Below are 17,582 nucleotides of genomic sequence, written 5' to 3' on the forward strand. Positions count from 1 at the left end.
TGTTTTCAATTAAAAATATTGTATTTATACTTATGATTTGTTTTAAAATTGGTAGAAAGTGTGGATGCCAGCTGTTTTAATTTGGTGGTAAAATATTGGCCTTGAGTTATTTAATATATATTGTTTTTAATTATTAAGTTTTGATAATGTAATAGTTTTTTTTCCTTATGAATTCCAAGTTATTCTAACGATATCTATTTTACATCATAAGCATGTTATAATTAATGGATTGAGAACACTTGAATTTACTCATAAATAATTTATCATGTGCAAGACATAATTCATGTTATATTTAGCACCCTTTTCTAAATGTTTTCCTATTCGAGTGGTAAAATTCAATTTTGTCCCTACAAATTCATCAACATTCAACTTTTATCCTTAAATTCTTAATTTTCAAATATTACCCTTCAACTTTTCAAAAAGTTTCCATGAAACTTCTCTAACCATGAAATGACAAGCTTGTTTTTATTTGGATGTTTAGGATCTTTAAGTGTTTTTTTGTGAGCTATAGTGAAGCATATTTGAGCAATCCCCCGGGGGGGGGGGGGGATCAGAGAAAAGCAAGAATGTTATTTATTGAGGGGGAAAATAGAAAGTAAGAAGTATAGGGATAATTAATATTAGGAATTATTAAACTATGTGGGGGTAGGACTTAGGAGTGCAGCTACTTCATGAAGCACTAATTTATTGAATCCTTCGATATCGAACGACTTACTTTAGAATTGATCCCTTGATTGACTGTTTCATGGCCTTGCCCAAATGGGATTATTTATCAACTGTAGCCTCTCCCTCCCTCTCTAAAAAAAGAAAAAAAAGCACTGAAATTGTATATCTCCAGGAGATTCGAAGATGGCAGGGAATTTAGTGAAGGAGGATTCCAGTTCGGTTCAGGATCCGAGAATCACCTGTAAGGCAAATAATTGTGGTTATATCTAGTAGTTTTCATTTTATAAACCTTTTTAATCTTTCATAATTTCGAGACTATATTATAAGATAATAAAATAAAAATAACCATTTAATCTTTCATGATTTTGAGACTTCACCTATTTAAAATCTCCTGGAGTTGAATGATATATGTTCTCATTTTTTTTTTTGCTAAATACATAGAAGAGGTGGTGCTTTGATTGTGCACCACTTCACAAAACACTATTTATTTCAATAGTATTTTATTTTTTTATTTAAATTTTTTTATTTAATATTTGATTTGTTGAAAATTAAACATTTTGATTTGTTTTTTTTATGATGTTATCTCAATTTTATAATGTAGGACACATGTTTCATGAGTTAACCTAGTTGATTGTTTTTTTTTTTGGTTAACTTTTTTTTTAATTTCTTCAATTTTAATTTGATCCTTCAACATTTATTTTATTGCAAATTAAGGTTTATTATTTATTTTATTTACTTCCTATAGGGTTATCCCAATCTTATGATATGGGATATAGGTTTGGTAAATTAATCTGGTTGACTTAGGTTTTTTTTTCTTTTTTTTAGATTATTTTTTTTTCAATTTCATCCTCCAACATTTTATTCATTGAAAACTAGATTTCATTATTTGTTTTGGTTTGCTTTCTATGAGATTATTTCGATCTTATGACTTATGTCATATATAGGTTTAACGAGGTAATCTAGGTTGAATCAGACAATTTTTTTAGTTTTTAAAAATTATTATTTTTTCAATTTCATCCTTTAATATTAGATTGATTAGGAATTATGATTCAAAATTTATTTTTATTTTCTTTTTATATGGTTGTACAAGCCTTATAACTCGGGTTGTGAGTTTGGAATGATAACTTGGGTTGACTTGGTTTTTTTGTTCGCTTTTAATGAGGTTATCTTAGTGTCATAACCTGAGTCATGCGTTTGGCGTGTTAAACCGGGTCACGAGTTTGTGTGTTAACTCGAGTTGAATTGAGTCGTTTTTATATATAATTTTTTAATTGTTTTTTTTTTAATTTTATCTTACAACATTTAATTGATTAAAAATTGAGTTTTATAATTTATTTTGATTAGCTTTTAGTAGAGTTATCCCAGTCTCATTATCCAGGTTGTGAGTTTAGTGAGTTAACTTAGGTTGATTCAACTTTACTACCACAAAAACAAATGAAGAATTAATTTCTTTAGCACTGTGCCTGTACAAAAAAATTATAAAAACTTTATTAAAAATATATATTTTTTATTGATTTTTTTTCGTTGTTTTCCACTATATTGTATTTGATTAGGGCTTGTTAAAACACTTTCATAATGTGTATGTCAATGAGGGCAGAACTAGCCTGACATGTATGGCTATGCCTTAAGTCTTGTATGTGCATCAGAACGTTGGTTCCACGACATGTCCTGCACAATATAGCTGCTTCCATTGTCACACTTCCATGCCAAACATTATTCTGGCTTTTATGTAATCTCAATACAAATTATTTGATCAGAATGAATGACAAACTTTTAAGACAATGAATGGCTCTGAATTAATGGGACAAGATAGACAAAAACAGCAGATTTATATTGGAAAGTGCGACAAATCCTGCTAGATTGACATAGAGGGAGAACAACATTTTCTAACCCCTTCCCCCAATTATCTTCCTTGCTCTAACGTATTTGTTAAATCGACGTATGAATCTGCTTTGCTAGAAGAAGAAGCAGTGTTGAAGAGGGATCTGCTTGCTGCAAATCCTGGTTTCTTTGGAGTTGGTAGAGATGCAGTGTCACTTTCAAGCATGAAAACTACGTTTGACATGGTGGGACGATCCCATTGATGTTCTTGCACACATAAGAGGCCAACATTCACACACCTCACAAATTCATTTGCGTCACAAGTTTCGCATAATGCTCGGTCCATCAAATCCAGTACCTTTTCCTCTTTCCACAACCTCCATGCCTGTGACAAAGTTTAAAAATCAAAATTATTAAATGGTAGAGAAAGAAAAGGAGGCTGTGGCTTTGAAAATTTCCATTGCTTACATAAGCTAAAAGGCTAAAATTTTGATCAGACTTGTAAAATGCCGCATTTCTTTTTCCACTGAGAATTTCAAGTACAACCACACCGAAGCTAAAGACATCAGACTTCGTTGAGAAATCCCCATCCATTGCATACTCCGGTGCCATGTAGCCGCTGCATGACAGGTGAGTTTGTATCAAGTTAGATGACACAGAAATGTAATCAACATTTGATGTATAATAGAACTTACTAAGTCCCAACAACTCTCTGTGTGTTTGCCTCTGTTTGTTGGCCTCTTAAGATCCTTGCCAGGCCGAAATCAGAAATTTTGGGGTTCATCTCCTCATCTAAGAGGACATTGCTTGTTTTCAAGTCTCTGTGAATGATCTTCAGCCTTGAATCTCGGTGAAGATAAAGCAGTCCTCGAGCGATTCCCATGATAATGTTAAAGCGCAGTTCCCAATTTAATAACACGCACAGCGTCCGATCTTGTATGGTTTCAATTTCCATTAAGAGCATAAAGTTAGCAATCATCTTAAATTATCTGTTTCCTATCAGTATAGAAAAATGTTTATTAGTTAAGTTTAGAGAGGCTAACCAAATATGAAGACATCCAAGCTCTTGTTTGGCATGTATTCATATAGTAACATTTTCTCACATCCTTCTGCACAGTATCCCAAAAGTCTAACAAGATTACGATGTTGAAGTTTGACGATCAATGTAATTTCATTCTTGAATTCCTCCAAGCCTTGCCCTGAACCATAAGAAAGTCTTTTTATAGCTATTTCTTGGCCTCCCGGTAACTTTCCCTGAACAAAAATCAATACACAGCATGTCAGAATAAACTCAAGTACTGTAGGAAACAGCATGGTCATTTACCTTGTAAACAGGCCCAAAACCCCCTTGTCCTAGCTTGTTTGCACCCGAGAAGTTATCTGTAGCAGCTAGTATGCATTCCATGTCAAAAAATGGTACATCTATGCCTTTCTTATCATCTACAGTGTAATGGTCAGCATATATCAAATCCCTGGGTCGTCTCTCAGTGTCATTCAAGTGAAATGCTGCATTCCCCTGATTGTTTTCTCTGTTTTCTGAGTTGAAGGCAATTTCAAGAGTTAATCACTTGCTGAGTTTTCATTGAAAAATATTCTTATTTTATCAAAAGAATAAAGATTAAACTGTTGGCATATTGAGTACCTCGACCAGTAACCTTCGTTGATCTTCGCAAATTATACAGAAAGAAGGAAGCACATAGGATGATTACAGAAGCTGCAATAGCTCCAAGTAAAACTAGATATAATGACCTCCTTTTCTTTGTAGATGCTGCATGTTAATCAGAGAAATTACAGCTATAAGCTATTATCATTGAGGAATCAGGTTAACTATATTCTTTTATCAATTATATAGTTGCACAAATTTATGGAAAGACTAACAAACAAGCCATTATTACTTGTCAGAAGTAGCAAATTTTAGTGTCCTAGCAGCGTTGTCTGAATTGCTTGCTTACAAAGAAATCTAGATATAGATCACTTAAAATGTTATTGTCAATATACCTGGAATGCAACTGACCGTTTTGGGATCCCACCAAAAGGATTTACTGCAAAGGCACCTTTTCATCCCATTTGTTGCAGAACTGCAGGTTGAATGTTGCCAGTCATTGCATTCATCGAGTGAGTTACAGAGTGGTTCAGATGGTTTAGCCCAGCCGATTTCAACTTCAGCAAATCTTGTACCTTCAAATGAAGAACCTAATATAATATTACTACGGTTAGCGTCGCATCTTCCAATTACATGAAATGGCCAGGACTGGTTGTGGTGCTGCATATAGTTTCCCATCGACTCGATAGCTGTACAATCTGCATAGCCAACGTCTATTGAAAATTTTTGCAACTCTTCATCAATGCCAGTTACACGATAGTGGGCACCATCAGGTGCCTCAAACATAAGCTGGCTAATGGAATCATCACAGTGGAACCTGAAGTACATTTTATCGCCACAGTTTGGTCCCGTGCTTAGCGGGTAGGGGATTATGGTAGTGCCGCAAATCTCACATTTTCTTTTCACCGATGCTGAAAGAGTGGAATGTCTACATGTCAAGGTTCATGCAATTTAAAATTGTATTTACTTCCGAATCTTTGTATTTGAAAACTGAGCAAAACTTATATAAACTATAACCATTTCTAGACTCTAGCTTTGTCATGAAATAGACCAATAGACAACACCAGCACAACCATTTTTGTTTTCCTATGGCAAACTCAATCTGCAAGACTGATTCTGCAAATGCTAACTCACAAAATATTATGCAGGAATAAGTTGAAATTTTTGGTGTTAAAACAATTAAACTTACTGTACAAGAACCATTGCAATCAAGGGCCGTATCAGATGATAAACTAGAGTCATAAACGTGTGTTTACTTTTCAGGAAAAAAAAAAAATAGCCAGGCATCAAAATTCTAAGAGATAAATCAGCTATGCAGATCCCAAGTCATCGTATTGATAGGATTAAGTACCTATTGCTGAAAGTGGCACACGGACTTTGAGGTCACGACCCCTGTCATACTGCTCCTGAATGTTGTTGAGATCCTTAAACCAAGTCCAGCATGTAAAATTATTATCCCCCTTTTCAGCCTTATGATAAGAATATGCCTGGCAGTTGCAATTGCTATGGCACTTGATCATACAGTCATGTTCATCTGAGTAGTCAGGTTCAGCATCAGGCTTTCCTGCTTTCATCGATTTTAACTCCAAGAAGCTCGGAGCCACATCGTTGCTGCACAAAGGTGACATTCTTTCACACCCCTCTGAAAAGTTTCCTAATTTCCAATTGTCAGGTGACTTGGGCTGAAATCCTGGCAAACACTTGCAAGGAATCCTATTTAGACTATTGCAGCTACCAAAACTCCCACAAGCATCAAATACACTGCATCGATCACTTGGTTCCCACCAGTTCAAAGTCCAATTCGCATTTCTCCAGAGGAAAAACTGTAACTGCCCACCGAAATTCATCACCAGTCTTGCATTGTTATAATTCACAGCTGTTGAATTTATTCTATTATAAGGATTTCCATTTGTAGTTGTGTTCCCAAGAGGTCTGCTTGGTTTCCTGCTGGAATTCATGAGCAAGTTAGAAACAAGCCAGAGCCTTTCGTCGGATCTTACAAAACTTCCTGAAACTCCACTTTTCCAGTACGGAATCGATCCGTTCTTCATGAAGATGTACTGGTTTTCTCTTTCATCAAGCTGAAATTTGAAGTCTCCTGGTGCTGGGTCACTGGGACTCTTCCAAGAAGTCAACATAAAGTTCTTGTTTATCTTCATTCCAGGAAGAAATGTGTCAGTTGGATAATCGAAGCTTTGCCACAATATTGCTGAACCATTTGCAGCTTCTTGGATCAAGACTAAGTTCCCGGAATCCATGAGCTTCAACCTCCGAGTGAAAGAAGATGAAGATGATGTTGATTCTATCCTTGCGGACCAGTAAGATGTTCTATTTCCATCCATCACCTGGAGGTTTCCATCTTGTCCGAGGGAAAAAACTCCCCTGGAATTATCGAGTGGATTTTCACGGTTAGCAACCCACACAAAAGTTTGAGGGCTGTATCTGTAATACCAGATGCCTAGGTATTTCTTGCCATCATTTCTCCCATATGGAGTGAAGAATCCAAGTTCAAATCTTTCTCCAGAAGAAACAAGAGTATCTCCCATTTCATCCCTGAGTGGAGTAGTGGACGATGTCATGTTATCCCTGGCCGAGCACATCCAAGAACTAAGAAAAAGAAAGAGTTTGAATGATGAGAAGATGCTAGACACCATGTTGGTTGCAGAAATCGTGATATGGGCTGTTTGAATTCTCGTTCTTTCTTTCACATCCATCATCAGAGAATGTCACTGCCCAACCTTGTATTACCAGCAGCATTATTACATAGCTAACTGACTAGTCCTCTTTCTTTCTACCCCTTTCAGGGGTCCAAGCAATAGCAGATAGCTCATTTACCACAAATAAGTCTACTTCTAACTAATCAACGCGTTTTTAGCTGATTTTATCACTTTATATCTGTTCCTTTTGACTAGAATAGTCTCCTGGTGGTGTTTTCCAATTAGACAGTGACGTTACCAGTTGACTGAACAGCAAGTTTCATGATGCATAGTATCAATGTCAGGTCTGAACTAATGGCTGAAATGCAAATGTAAACTGGAGGGACCACAGAAACCACCTAGTTCTATTAGGCTGCAGATTTTGGCGTGTCTGAGGAAAAGAGGGATACAATTCAGTAATCTGAAAAGTTAAGATTACCAGATGAAGTCTTGGTCTTCCATTTTTGTCTATTTCACCTTTTATTATTGGTCCATGAAACTGGTATGTAGTTTCGTTTGTTTTTATTCTTATCAGAAATAATAATCTAGGGTTGTTTAATAAAAAGTCATTTTCTGAAAATTATTTTTTAAATTTTTTTATGTTTATTATTAAAAATATTTATCAATAAAAAATACTTTTCAATCAATAAAAAATTTAATTTAATTTTCAAAAAAATATTTTTTAGGTGGAATATTACACTTTCATCTTTTGTATTTTTTCAATTTGTACTCAGATTAGTACACACTATATTTATGGAATTGTGCTGAACTATGGGCAGGATCAATTTTATTTATTTTTTATGTGTAAAAATATGATATTGAGGCGTCATAAGCGTGTTATAAAGAAGGAATAAAATCTATGACTGGGTCAAATAAATTAATTTTTATTTTAATTATATAATAAAAAATAATAATAGGCAATGACACCAAATAAACTAAATAAACAAATTGATTACGATAACTTGGAAAAAAAAACTTTATTTAGTTTCGTTAAACCAGAGCAATGATTTTCTTTATTAATACCCTGAGATCCCCTAGCCAAGACAGACAAAGTATACCCCCTCAAAGTTTAATCCCAAAAATAATAAAATTTAAAAAAGAATTAAAGAACCAAAAAAAAAAAAACAACTGAAGGACTAAGAAAAAAAAAAAACTCTATTACAATTCGTAGTGTTTTCTCTATAGGTGAACATGACTTTTGCCGGTAAGCCCACCAAGCCCCTGTTCAAAAAACTACAGAGCATCTCCTTAATCATGTCTGAATCAAACATGGCCAACAACCTGGGCTTGACTCCAAACCGGTGGAGAAATGTCTTCCTTCTCTTCCTTGACCATTGATAGACGTAGGCTTGGACAAATTGATATTAGGCTGATATCCTTGGACCTTCCGAAGATTGGATTGTAGGCGAGGCCAGTGTCTGTGCCCTTTTGAAATGGTTATGGATTCTCCATGGAACCCTTAAAACTGAGTGTAGGAATTTCAAAATGCAGAGACTAATGAAGATCACAAAGAGAAGAAAAAAGCATGGTGAAAGAAGGATCGTGCAGTTGGCTTGATTTGTCAGAAGAGATTGTTTTTACCATGATTAAAGTAATGTGCAGCTGCAATGGTTGGTGAATTATGAGGGGTGGTTGAAAATTATATGATGCTTTGTCTCCTTAAAGAGATATTGGGGATTATCTGGTGATAACCTGTTAAAACCATTAGCACCCTGTATGGATTATGATGCTCAAAAAGGGTTAATGTCGCCTAAGAAGAAATACTACTGTGTGGAATCTGATCAAGCAACTTGACACAGCCGTTGAAAGCATTCAAAGTTTGCTACGACTCTAAATTTAAACGAATTGATAATAACAATGTAGAACACTCGAAAGAAAAATTGTTTACGGGGAATTACACAAATACAATAATGAAGTTCTGAGATGGTTTTGATTACAATTTCAGAACAGAAGGACTAATTAGACACGAATTCTGTCATGGAAAAACATGAGATTTTACCAGGAAAAAAAAAAAAGAAACCTTTCCATTTGAAGATTGAGAAACTTTCCAAGATTTTATGCACATTGACAGGAAATTATCTGCCTTCGTCTGAAGCAATCGCTGTATCGATGCTTGTTTCTGGTTTACTTGAAGATGAAGCTGTGCCAGAAAGGCCTCTCTCTTGTTCACTTGAAGCAAAAGCTGTGACAGAAAGGCCTCTCTCTTGTTTACTTGAAGCAAAAGCTGTGCCAGAAAGGCCTCTTCGTATAAAAAAGGCTGGGTTCTTAGGAACCGGCAAGTTTGCAGTTTCACTGCTAAGCATCACAACAACATTTGACATGGTCGGACGGTCGGCTGGATCATCTTGTACGCATAAGAGTGCAGCATTTACACACCTTAGAAACTCATTGGTGTTGCAACTTTCACGTAATGTCTCGTCCATTAAATCCAATGCCTTGTCTTCTCTCCATAATCTCCAAGCCTGGAATTTTGAAGTATAAGTCAGCATAGCTTATCAAATGATAAAACATTAGATTAGCACGGTTGAACTTACATAAGCTAGAAGGCTTTGGGCTTCATCAGAATTAAAATATCCTGTGTTCCTTTTCCCACTAAGAATCTCAAGTACAACAACGCCGTAACTAAAAACATCAGATTTGACAGAGAATAAGCCATCTAATGCGTACTCCGGCGACATATAGCCACTGCATTACAACAATTTTCACAAGAATCATTAACTCAGCTGGAGACAGTCACCTAATTCAGAATTAACCATGACATGATTGTAGGATTGGAGGCTGCAAAAAGAGAGTGTTTGCATATGAATGTATGTCTGATGAATATCAATGTTGATAGGATCTGAAACTTACTAAGTTCCAACAACTCTGTTTGTGCTCCCTTCGGTTTGTTTGCCTTCGAACATCCTTGCCAATCCAAAGTCAGAAATTTTGGGATTCATTTCCGCATCTAATAAAATGTTGCCCGTTTTCATATCACGATGAATAATCCTGAGTCTAGAATCTTGGTGGAGATAAAGAAGACCTCTAGCAACTCCTAAAATGATATCTAAGCGCATCTCCCAATTCAGTAACATTCCCAGATCTCGATCTTCAGAGGTTTTCCATTTCCATGAGAACAAAAATTAGCAACCATGAGTGCTGCAAACGTACATTTATAAAACAAAAATGATGAATCTGTTTAGAGACTAACCAAATATGAAGGAATCTAAGCTTTTGTTAGGCATATATTCATAAAGTAAAATCTTTTCATCTCCTTTTATGCAATAGCCTACTAGTCTGACAAGATTCCGATGCTGCAATCTAGCAATCAAAATCACCTCATTCTTAAACTCCTCTAGGCCTTGTCCTGAAACACTAGAGAGTCGTTTTATTGCAATTTCTTGACCTCCTGGAAATTTTCCCTGAAACCAAAGTTGCCATGCAGGTAAAATTCAGCCAGAAAACTTGTCAGACACAAAAATTCCAATGATTAACGTAAATATTACTTTGTAAACAGGCCCGAAGCCCCCTCTTCCAAGCTTGTTTGCTTCTGAAAAATAATCCGTAGCCGCTAGTATGCTGTCTAAATCAAAGAAAGGTACATCTATGCCCTTCTTATCTTCTTCGTTGAACTCTTCTGCATCTATCAAGTTCTTGACCCGTTTCTCAGTGCCATACAAAAGAGCTGCATTTCTTTCACTATTTTGCTGGCTTTCTGAAATTTCAACAAGACAACTGCTAATTACATGAGGAATCCCTGAAAACTTCAATACCAACTTACAAGTGGAAAATTGTCTAGTTACCTCGTTGTTTGGCCTTCTTTCTCATAAAAATGCAGATGTAAAGGAAGATGCTTGATAGAACTATGACACAAGCAATTGTAACTCCTACAATCAAAGACAATGGTTTCTTTTTTCTCGAATATCCTCCTGCTTGTCCATCGAAAACTTCAAGAAAGAAAGGGGTAAGCGCATTATAATAAATTAAACTGTATGAAACTTATGGTTTTGACTACTTTTGCAGTTTGATGCAAGATATAGAGTGCTCACCATGAACGCAATTTAGAGCCATGCCATCCCACCAAAAATTTGAATTGCAGAGGCATCTCGCTGTACCATTTCTTGTTACATTGCAAGTTGAATTTGGCCAATCGTCGCAGTCTGAAGATGAAGAGCAGACTGGCTCTTGAGGTGGCTCCCAACCAATATCTATTTCTACCAGACCTTGAGATGAAACGTTGGAAATAAAATTTCCTGCCACGGTATCACACCAACGTTTAGAGGCGTTCATCTTAAATGGAAATGACGTGTTGAACTTCCGAATTTGACCTCTTGTACTGGCATTACAATCATCTACATCTTTCTCTTGGATAACAAATGTTCTTGTATCTTGATTGATGGTAGTGACACTATAGTTGCCGTTGTGTGTCTTAAAGCTGAGTTTTCCTGTGGAATTATCGCAGTAGAAACTGAAGTACATGGGGTCACCACAATCTGATCCAGTACTTAGAGGATAAGGAATCACATTTATGCCACAAGGCTCACAACTTTTAGCCTTTGATTCTGCAAAACATGGAGCTTTTTTTAAGGTATGAAACAGTACTGGTATTTAGTTCAGTTATGAATTAAGTCCACTGCTTGTGTGCAATCTTCTATCAGAGAAAATTATCCTTGACGTAATTACAGCATCTTGTAGTAACAAAAGGAGAAAGAACATGTCGAAAGAAGGAAGTACCTATGTCAGCAACGGTGACACGAACAAAGAGATCGGGCCCACCATAAGAATATTCCTCCTGGAGATCTTTAAGATCATCCATCCAGATCAAGCAAGTGTTGTAGCCAGGTTGTCTGTCCCTTCGCATATTGACTTCCTCCTTCACAAAGGAATAAGCATGGCATGGGCACTTACTGAGACACTCCTCTCTGCATTTCTTTTCATTCTCAGTCTCAAATTTAATGTCTGTTTGCCCAACTCTCATATTCTTCAAGCTCAAGAAGGTGTCATTCTTCCCACATACGGCAGCGCTTCTGATGCAACCACCAGAGAAATCTCCATTCCTCCAATTTTCCGGTGAGTTAGGCTTAAATCCGGGCAAACATCTGCAAGCCAACCTATTGTATAGATTGCAGCTTCCAAAGTTCCCACAGGCATTAAGCACACTGCATTTGTCTCCCGGCCCCAACCATTGCAAAGACCAATTTGTATTCACATCGAAGCTCCAGTATTGTAGCTCCCCTTCAACATCCAACCTAATCCTTGAATTACCAAAATATGAGCGTAATAGAGTTGTATTTGTAGTAGATGGAGTTGTTATGTTGATTTTTGATTTTGTAGGAGGTACATTTCTGGTGAAGTTCGATAGAAAATATGCTATTCTATCAGGCATTCTTTCTGAGCTAAAGAAATCACTTGAGTCCCCACTAGTCCAGTGCTTTATATAGCCATCGGAGATAACAAACTGGTCCGTTTCTTCATCTAGCTGAAATGTGAAGTAACCTTCTTCTGGATCAACTTGACTTTTCCATGAAGTCAATTTTAGATCCCCACTCATCTTCATACCTGGAAGAAATGTATCAGTTGGATGTTGAAAGCTTTGCCATAGAATAGTTGTCAAAAGGGTATTACTATCACACAAAACCAAGTTCCCAGAATCTAAGAGCTTAGCCAACCGATTCCCTGGTTTTGATGTTGATTCAAGCCCTGTAGACCAAAAAGGATCTCTATTTTTATCCAAAATCTTGAGGTTTCCATCATCTGTGACAGCCAAACCTGCTCCATCATCAAGAAGTGGGCGGTCTCGATTGGCAACCCACACAACTATTCGTGGATTCGACCTGTAATACCAAATTCCTACATAGCTTTCGTAAACAGAACGCTGTTCAGGAGTAAAGAACCCCAGTTCAAACCTTTTTCCTGCTGAAACAAGAGTTTCTCCACCATCATTACTAATCGAACTACCAGCAAATGTGATGGTATCTCTAGCAAAGCAACATAAAAGGGAGGAGCATAATAAGAAAGCATAAGTAAAGAAAACGGTTGATAGCATGCTATGCATTGCACATAGATCTCTCTGGTTAAGACCTCTTCTTACCATCAACCATGAATGTATCACTCAAGTCAACCGCAAAGCAAATTTTCACTACAGTTGTTCTTTGTTGACGCTGACCATAAAGGGAGGGAGAGGATGCTTTACTAAATTTATATTAATTTAGAATAGTCAATCATTAGAACACGACAACATTTTCCTAGTCACCGCCAAAAATTTAACAGTGGGAATACGGGAGGTGGCATGATAGTGGTTATTTTTAAAGTATTTTTTATTTAATAATATATTAAAATAATATTTTTTTATTATTTTAAAAAATTATTTTTGATGTTAATATATTAAATAATTTAAAAATATATATAAAAAATTAATTTAAAAAAATTAAAATTTAATAAAATATTGTTTGAAATACAATTTTAAATAACCATATCAGTCTTAAATTCTTTTTAACCGTGGTACCGATAGTAATAGAGTTGTAGAGTGAGGTGATAATAAAGATAATAATGGTAAAGTAAAAAATAATAATGGCAACAGTGATAACTGATAATGATATTTCATGTAATGAGATGATAAGATTTTGATGAATAAGATTGTTGGATGATTATGTGTATAAATTATTATTTATAAAATATTTTATCTTGTAAAATATATTATTAATTCAAAACAAATTCCTTTTTAAACTATCCATAAATAATTAAATTTCTTGCAACAGGCCTGTTTTTTTTTTATAATCCAGGATATCTAGACTAATTTACATATATTATGACTAATTTCTAGATTTACTGAATAATATACAAGTTCAATAAATAAATAAAATACTATAAAAATAACAGACATATACCCTAAAACTTGAATTCAGGATTCAGAAACAGAAAAACACTGCAAGATCACTGGGACACAAGCCTCGGTACAGGCGTGTTCTTTTCTTTGACAAGTCTTGGCTCTCCTTTCCCACGCAATGTTTTCTTTGGCAACAATGGCCCGTCAAGGCATTTTTCAACTTTATGCATTCATGCTTTCATGTCCTACTCGTTCTGCAAGTATATCCTTCATTTGGACAAAACCCACTATTTCCATCCTATATTTTCACCAACTTGTCAAAAGAGCCCCTCCATTATTAATTCGGTCAATTGAGCACATGTTTTTTCAATTTCAGTCAATTGAGTAAAATTTTCTGAAATTGAAGATTTATCTCGATCAATTGAGAATTCTTCTTCACAGCCTGCGCTGAGCCGAGTTTAACAACATTATCACTAACTAGTTGTAAGCAAATGCATAAAAGTGATAAGGAATCAAATATACATGGATTATAGACACAAACTAGATTTGCAACCTGTGTTTTGCTGCAATCTGGAATTATTATTTTTGCTGAGAAAAAAAATTAAGACTCAAGTCATTAGTTCAATTTATAATTTAAATAATAATAATAAAAAAATATATAATCATAATACATAAACTAATAATAAAATTGACAACAAATAAAAGCTAAAAAGAAATTGACCCCGGTCCATGAGGATTGCTAAACAATCTAAAGTTAAAAGGCAAAACTGAAAGGAAAAAAAAAACAAGGTTAAAATGTATTAACTCGCAAACTCTATAATCTTTGACATAAGATTAAGATAATCTCATAGAAATAAAAGCAGAAAAAAAAAGTTTGAAAAAAAATTCCTAACAAATCAAATGAGAACATGATAACTTCATAGAAAGTAAAAAAAAAGGTTGAGGCTCAATATCTTGCAAAATGAAATGTTGAATGAAAAAAAAAGAAAATAAAAAACATATAATTTAAAAGGAAGATCGAAAAAACTTAATCTGAGCCAACTCAAGTCAAGATACAAAATCTCTAATACGGTCGTGATACCAGGCCGGTAACCATGGTTGAAAGAAAACTTAATAAAATCATAAAGTTCAGTCATCAAACAACCTAATGTTGAAGGAAAAAAATAATAAAAAAGAGAAATTTAATAAAAAAAAAATCTAAAAAAAATTGAATCAACTCACGTTAACTCACTAACCAGGCAATCATGGGCATTGGATCAGCTTAACCCAATAGAAAGCAAAGGAAACAAAAGCACGGAGATCGATTCCCTATATATTTAATGTTGAATGATGAAATTAAAATAAATAAATTTTAAAAAAAATAACAAAAAAAATCAACACACATTAACCTTTAAAATCAGTGAATTTGGTCATGAACTCGAGACTAATGCAGTAGAAAGCAAATCATAAAATATAACATAGAAAAACTCTGAGAAAAAAAGTAAAAAAAAACATTAGCTTAAAAAAAAAAGAAAAAAAGCAAACTAGGGCAAATCTCTTGAACTTGATTTAATCTCTGAAACTAGCATCCCATGAAATTTTGGACCTGCGTTGAATCAATAAGCATAATTCCGAAATAGTTTAACATGTCAATTTTAAAAAATTTCTAAACTAAAAAAAAACATGAATTAAAAGAATGATGATCAAATTTGACAGGAAAAAACCGAAAAGAAGGTAAAATCATAAAAAAAAATTCAATTTAAAAAATGATCTCAAATAAAACAAATAGGAATTAAAAGAATGAATATTAAATTTGAAAGATAAGAAAATTGAAGGTGAGTGAAATTGAAAAGACATTTCAATTTTATAAATTATTCAAGATAAAAAAAAAATTTATAACAAAAAAATAAGGACCGAATCTAATAAATTAACAAGTTAAAGGTTTGTTTGGAATTTCCAAGGGACTAGCATGAAAATCTAGAAGAAGAGAAAAAAAATAGTTTGCAGCATCACACCATGAGAATCTTGGAGCACGTGTCATCTAAAAAAAGATGGTTTTTGATGGCTAAATTGCCCTACAAGCATGGCTTGAAAATATGGGGGCCACCCACTTGGTGCATGCCATGCACATGCCACCAAGTTTTTTTAATATTTAGCATTTATTAAAATACAACAATATCATTGAATTAACATAATATTATAAAAAAAATCATGTTGAAATGACAAAAAAAAAAGACATTTAAAAGAGTTTATTTGATTTTGTCTTAAAAGACAATAATGTAATTATACTGTTTTAAAAAATTAAAAGAGCAAAAAGGCCCTTAATAGTGATTTGTTCTAGAGTTACAATAACTTTACTGTGCAACAAAAATAAAAATAAATAATCTATCCTTATAAAGATAATTATTTCATTGTATAAAGATTATCTCGCCTTGAATATCTACAATAACTCTTCTTTTTGTTTTTGGTTTTTGCTAACAAGGACTGGGATCGCGTGCTCCAAATTTTCTGGTGGGCCATTTCATTACACGCTCATCGGGATGTTCTTGTTAATGTATTATGAAGGTTCTCAATTCTATTTTGATAGATATTTTATTTTTTTAATTAAAATAAAATATTTTAATTTTGAAGTGATTTAATATGTTGTTTTAGGATTGAACTGTTTATAACAAATATAATTTAAATTCAAGATAAATTAATTATAAATTATACAATAGAAACACAACTAATGACTTTAATTAATTAAATTATTGAATAAAGTTCAATTTGATTTAATGGTTTTTTAAGAGCAGAACGGAACATGTGGAATGAAACCGGAACATTCCGGCTGAAATTTAGCTGAAAAATCCGGAACAAACCGGGATTTAAAATGAGATGAAAATTATTCTGTTTTGTTTTATTTTTTGAATTGGTATGGAATGTTTCGGTCATTTCGGACGAAACAGAATGGAATTGACAACCTTAATATAGACCGGTTTCTCTTTTATTTTATTTTACTTTAACAATTCTCTAATTAAATAATCTACTTTAAATATGCAACTATCTTTTTTACATAAAAATAAGTGTGAGTGCCTAGATATTAATATTGGTGTGACTATGTTTGGGGCAATATCATCCTTTTCCAGCCTATAAATAAATGTCGTGTTATTATTTTCCCTCCCATTATTGTTTCTACTAGCTACTCTAATATACCTCCAAAGAGTTGCTAAAGTTTTAAATTCTATTAAAGAAAAGATATTTTTATATTCAGTTCATCGTATTTATATAGCTATCCTAAATTTTAGTCTCAACATTGATATGATAGGGATTTCTTCATCTATGAATTTAAATGGTATTATTTTATTTTTTAAAAATTATTTTTAATATTACTATATTAAAATGATCTAAAAATACCAACAAAATATAATTTTTTTTAAAAAACTTTTAAAATAAATAAAAAAACAGGTCCCAGAACCGTGGTTAATTATTGCCATTGATTGGCTGGTTGTCACGGTGAATCAGGGAAATGTGATTGCATTGTTCCAACAAACTAGATTCATGTAATGATTTCTCAAAAAACCTCGAAGACATTCAGTTTTCTAGGAGTGGACTTGACCCCGCAGGTAACAATAAAGTTTCTCACGATCTTGATTTTCCGCAAATAGTTTTTGGAAGCTCATCTGAAGGATTGTGAGGAGAACCATTTGTGATTGTTGTCGTAAACAGCAGTGGCATGGCTATCTAACCAGTTGAGTCAATTGAGCCTCTTGACGGTGTTTTTTATATTTAGATGCGTGGTTTTGATTATTTTTTAAAGTATATTTTATTTAAAAATATATTAAATAATATTTGTTTTAATTTTTAAAAATTATTTTTGATTTTAGCATATTAAAATGATTTAAAAATATAAAAAAAATATTATTTTAAAATAAAAAAATAAAAAATTTTAATTTTTTAAAACACTTTTAAAATATAAAAAAAAATCATTTTTAAATATGAATTGAAAAATACATAAAAACAAAAATAAAAGCAT

General features: G+C 33.7%; 1 protein-coding gene across 1 annotated transcript; it reads right to left on the minus strand.

Moving 5' to 3' along the window:
• Nucleotides 1-2,437: 2,437 nt before the first annotated feature.
• On the minus strand, nt 2,438-12,936 carry LOC133668430 (uncharacterized). Its single transcript, XM_062088278.1, has 16 exons — nt 11,500-12,936; nt 10,815-11,327; nt 10,569-10,712; nt 10,272-10,480; nt 9,977-10,187; nt 9,637-9,874; nt 9,321-9,471; nt 8,987-9,248; nt 5,442-6,704; nt 4,486-5,001; nt 4,130-4,255; nt 3,812-4,023; nt 3,531-3,741; nt 3,183-3,420; nt 2,956-3,106; nt 2,438-2,872 (listed from the first exon to the last, which is right to left on the minus strand). Exons 1-16 carry the CDS (start codon nt 12,857-12,859, stop codon nt 2,570-2,572), a joined length of 6,108 nt encoding a protein of 2,035 aa, XP_061944262.1. The 5' UTR covers nt 12,860-12,936; the 3' UTR covers nt 2,438-2,569.
• Nucleotides 12,937-17,582: the final 4,646 nt, after the last annotated feature.

Source organism: Populus nigra, chromosome 11, assembly GCF_951802175.1.
Source record: "Populus nigra chromosome 11, ddPopNigr1.1, whole genome shotgun sequence".
In the NCBI taxonomy this organism is placed as follows: Eukaryota; Viridiplantae; Streptophyta; class Magnoliopsida; order Malpighiales; family Salicaceae; genus Populus; species Populus nigra.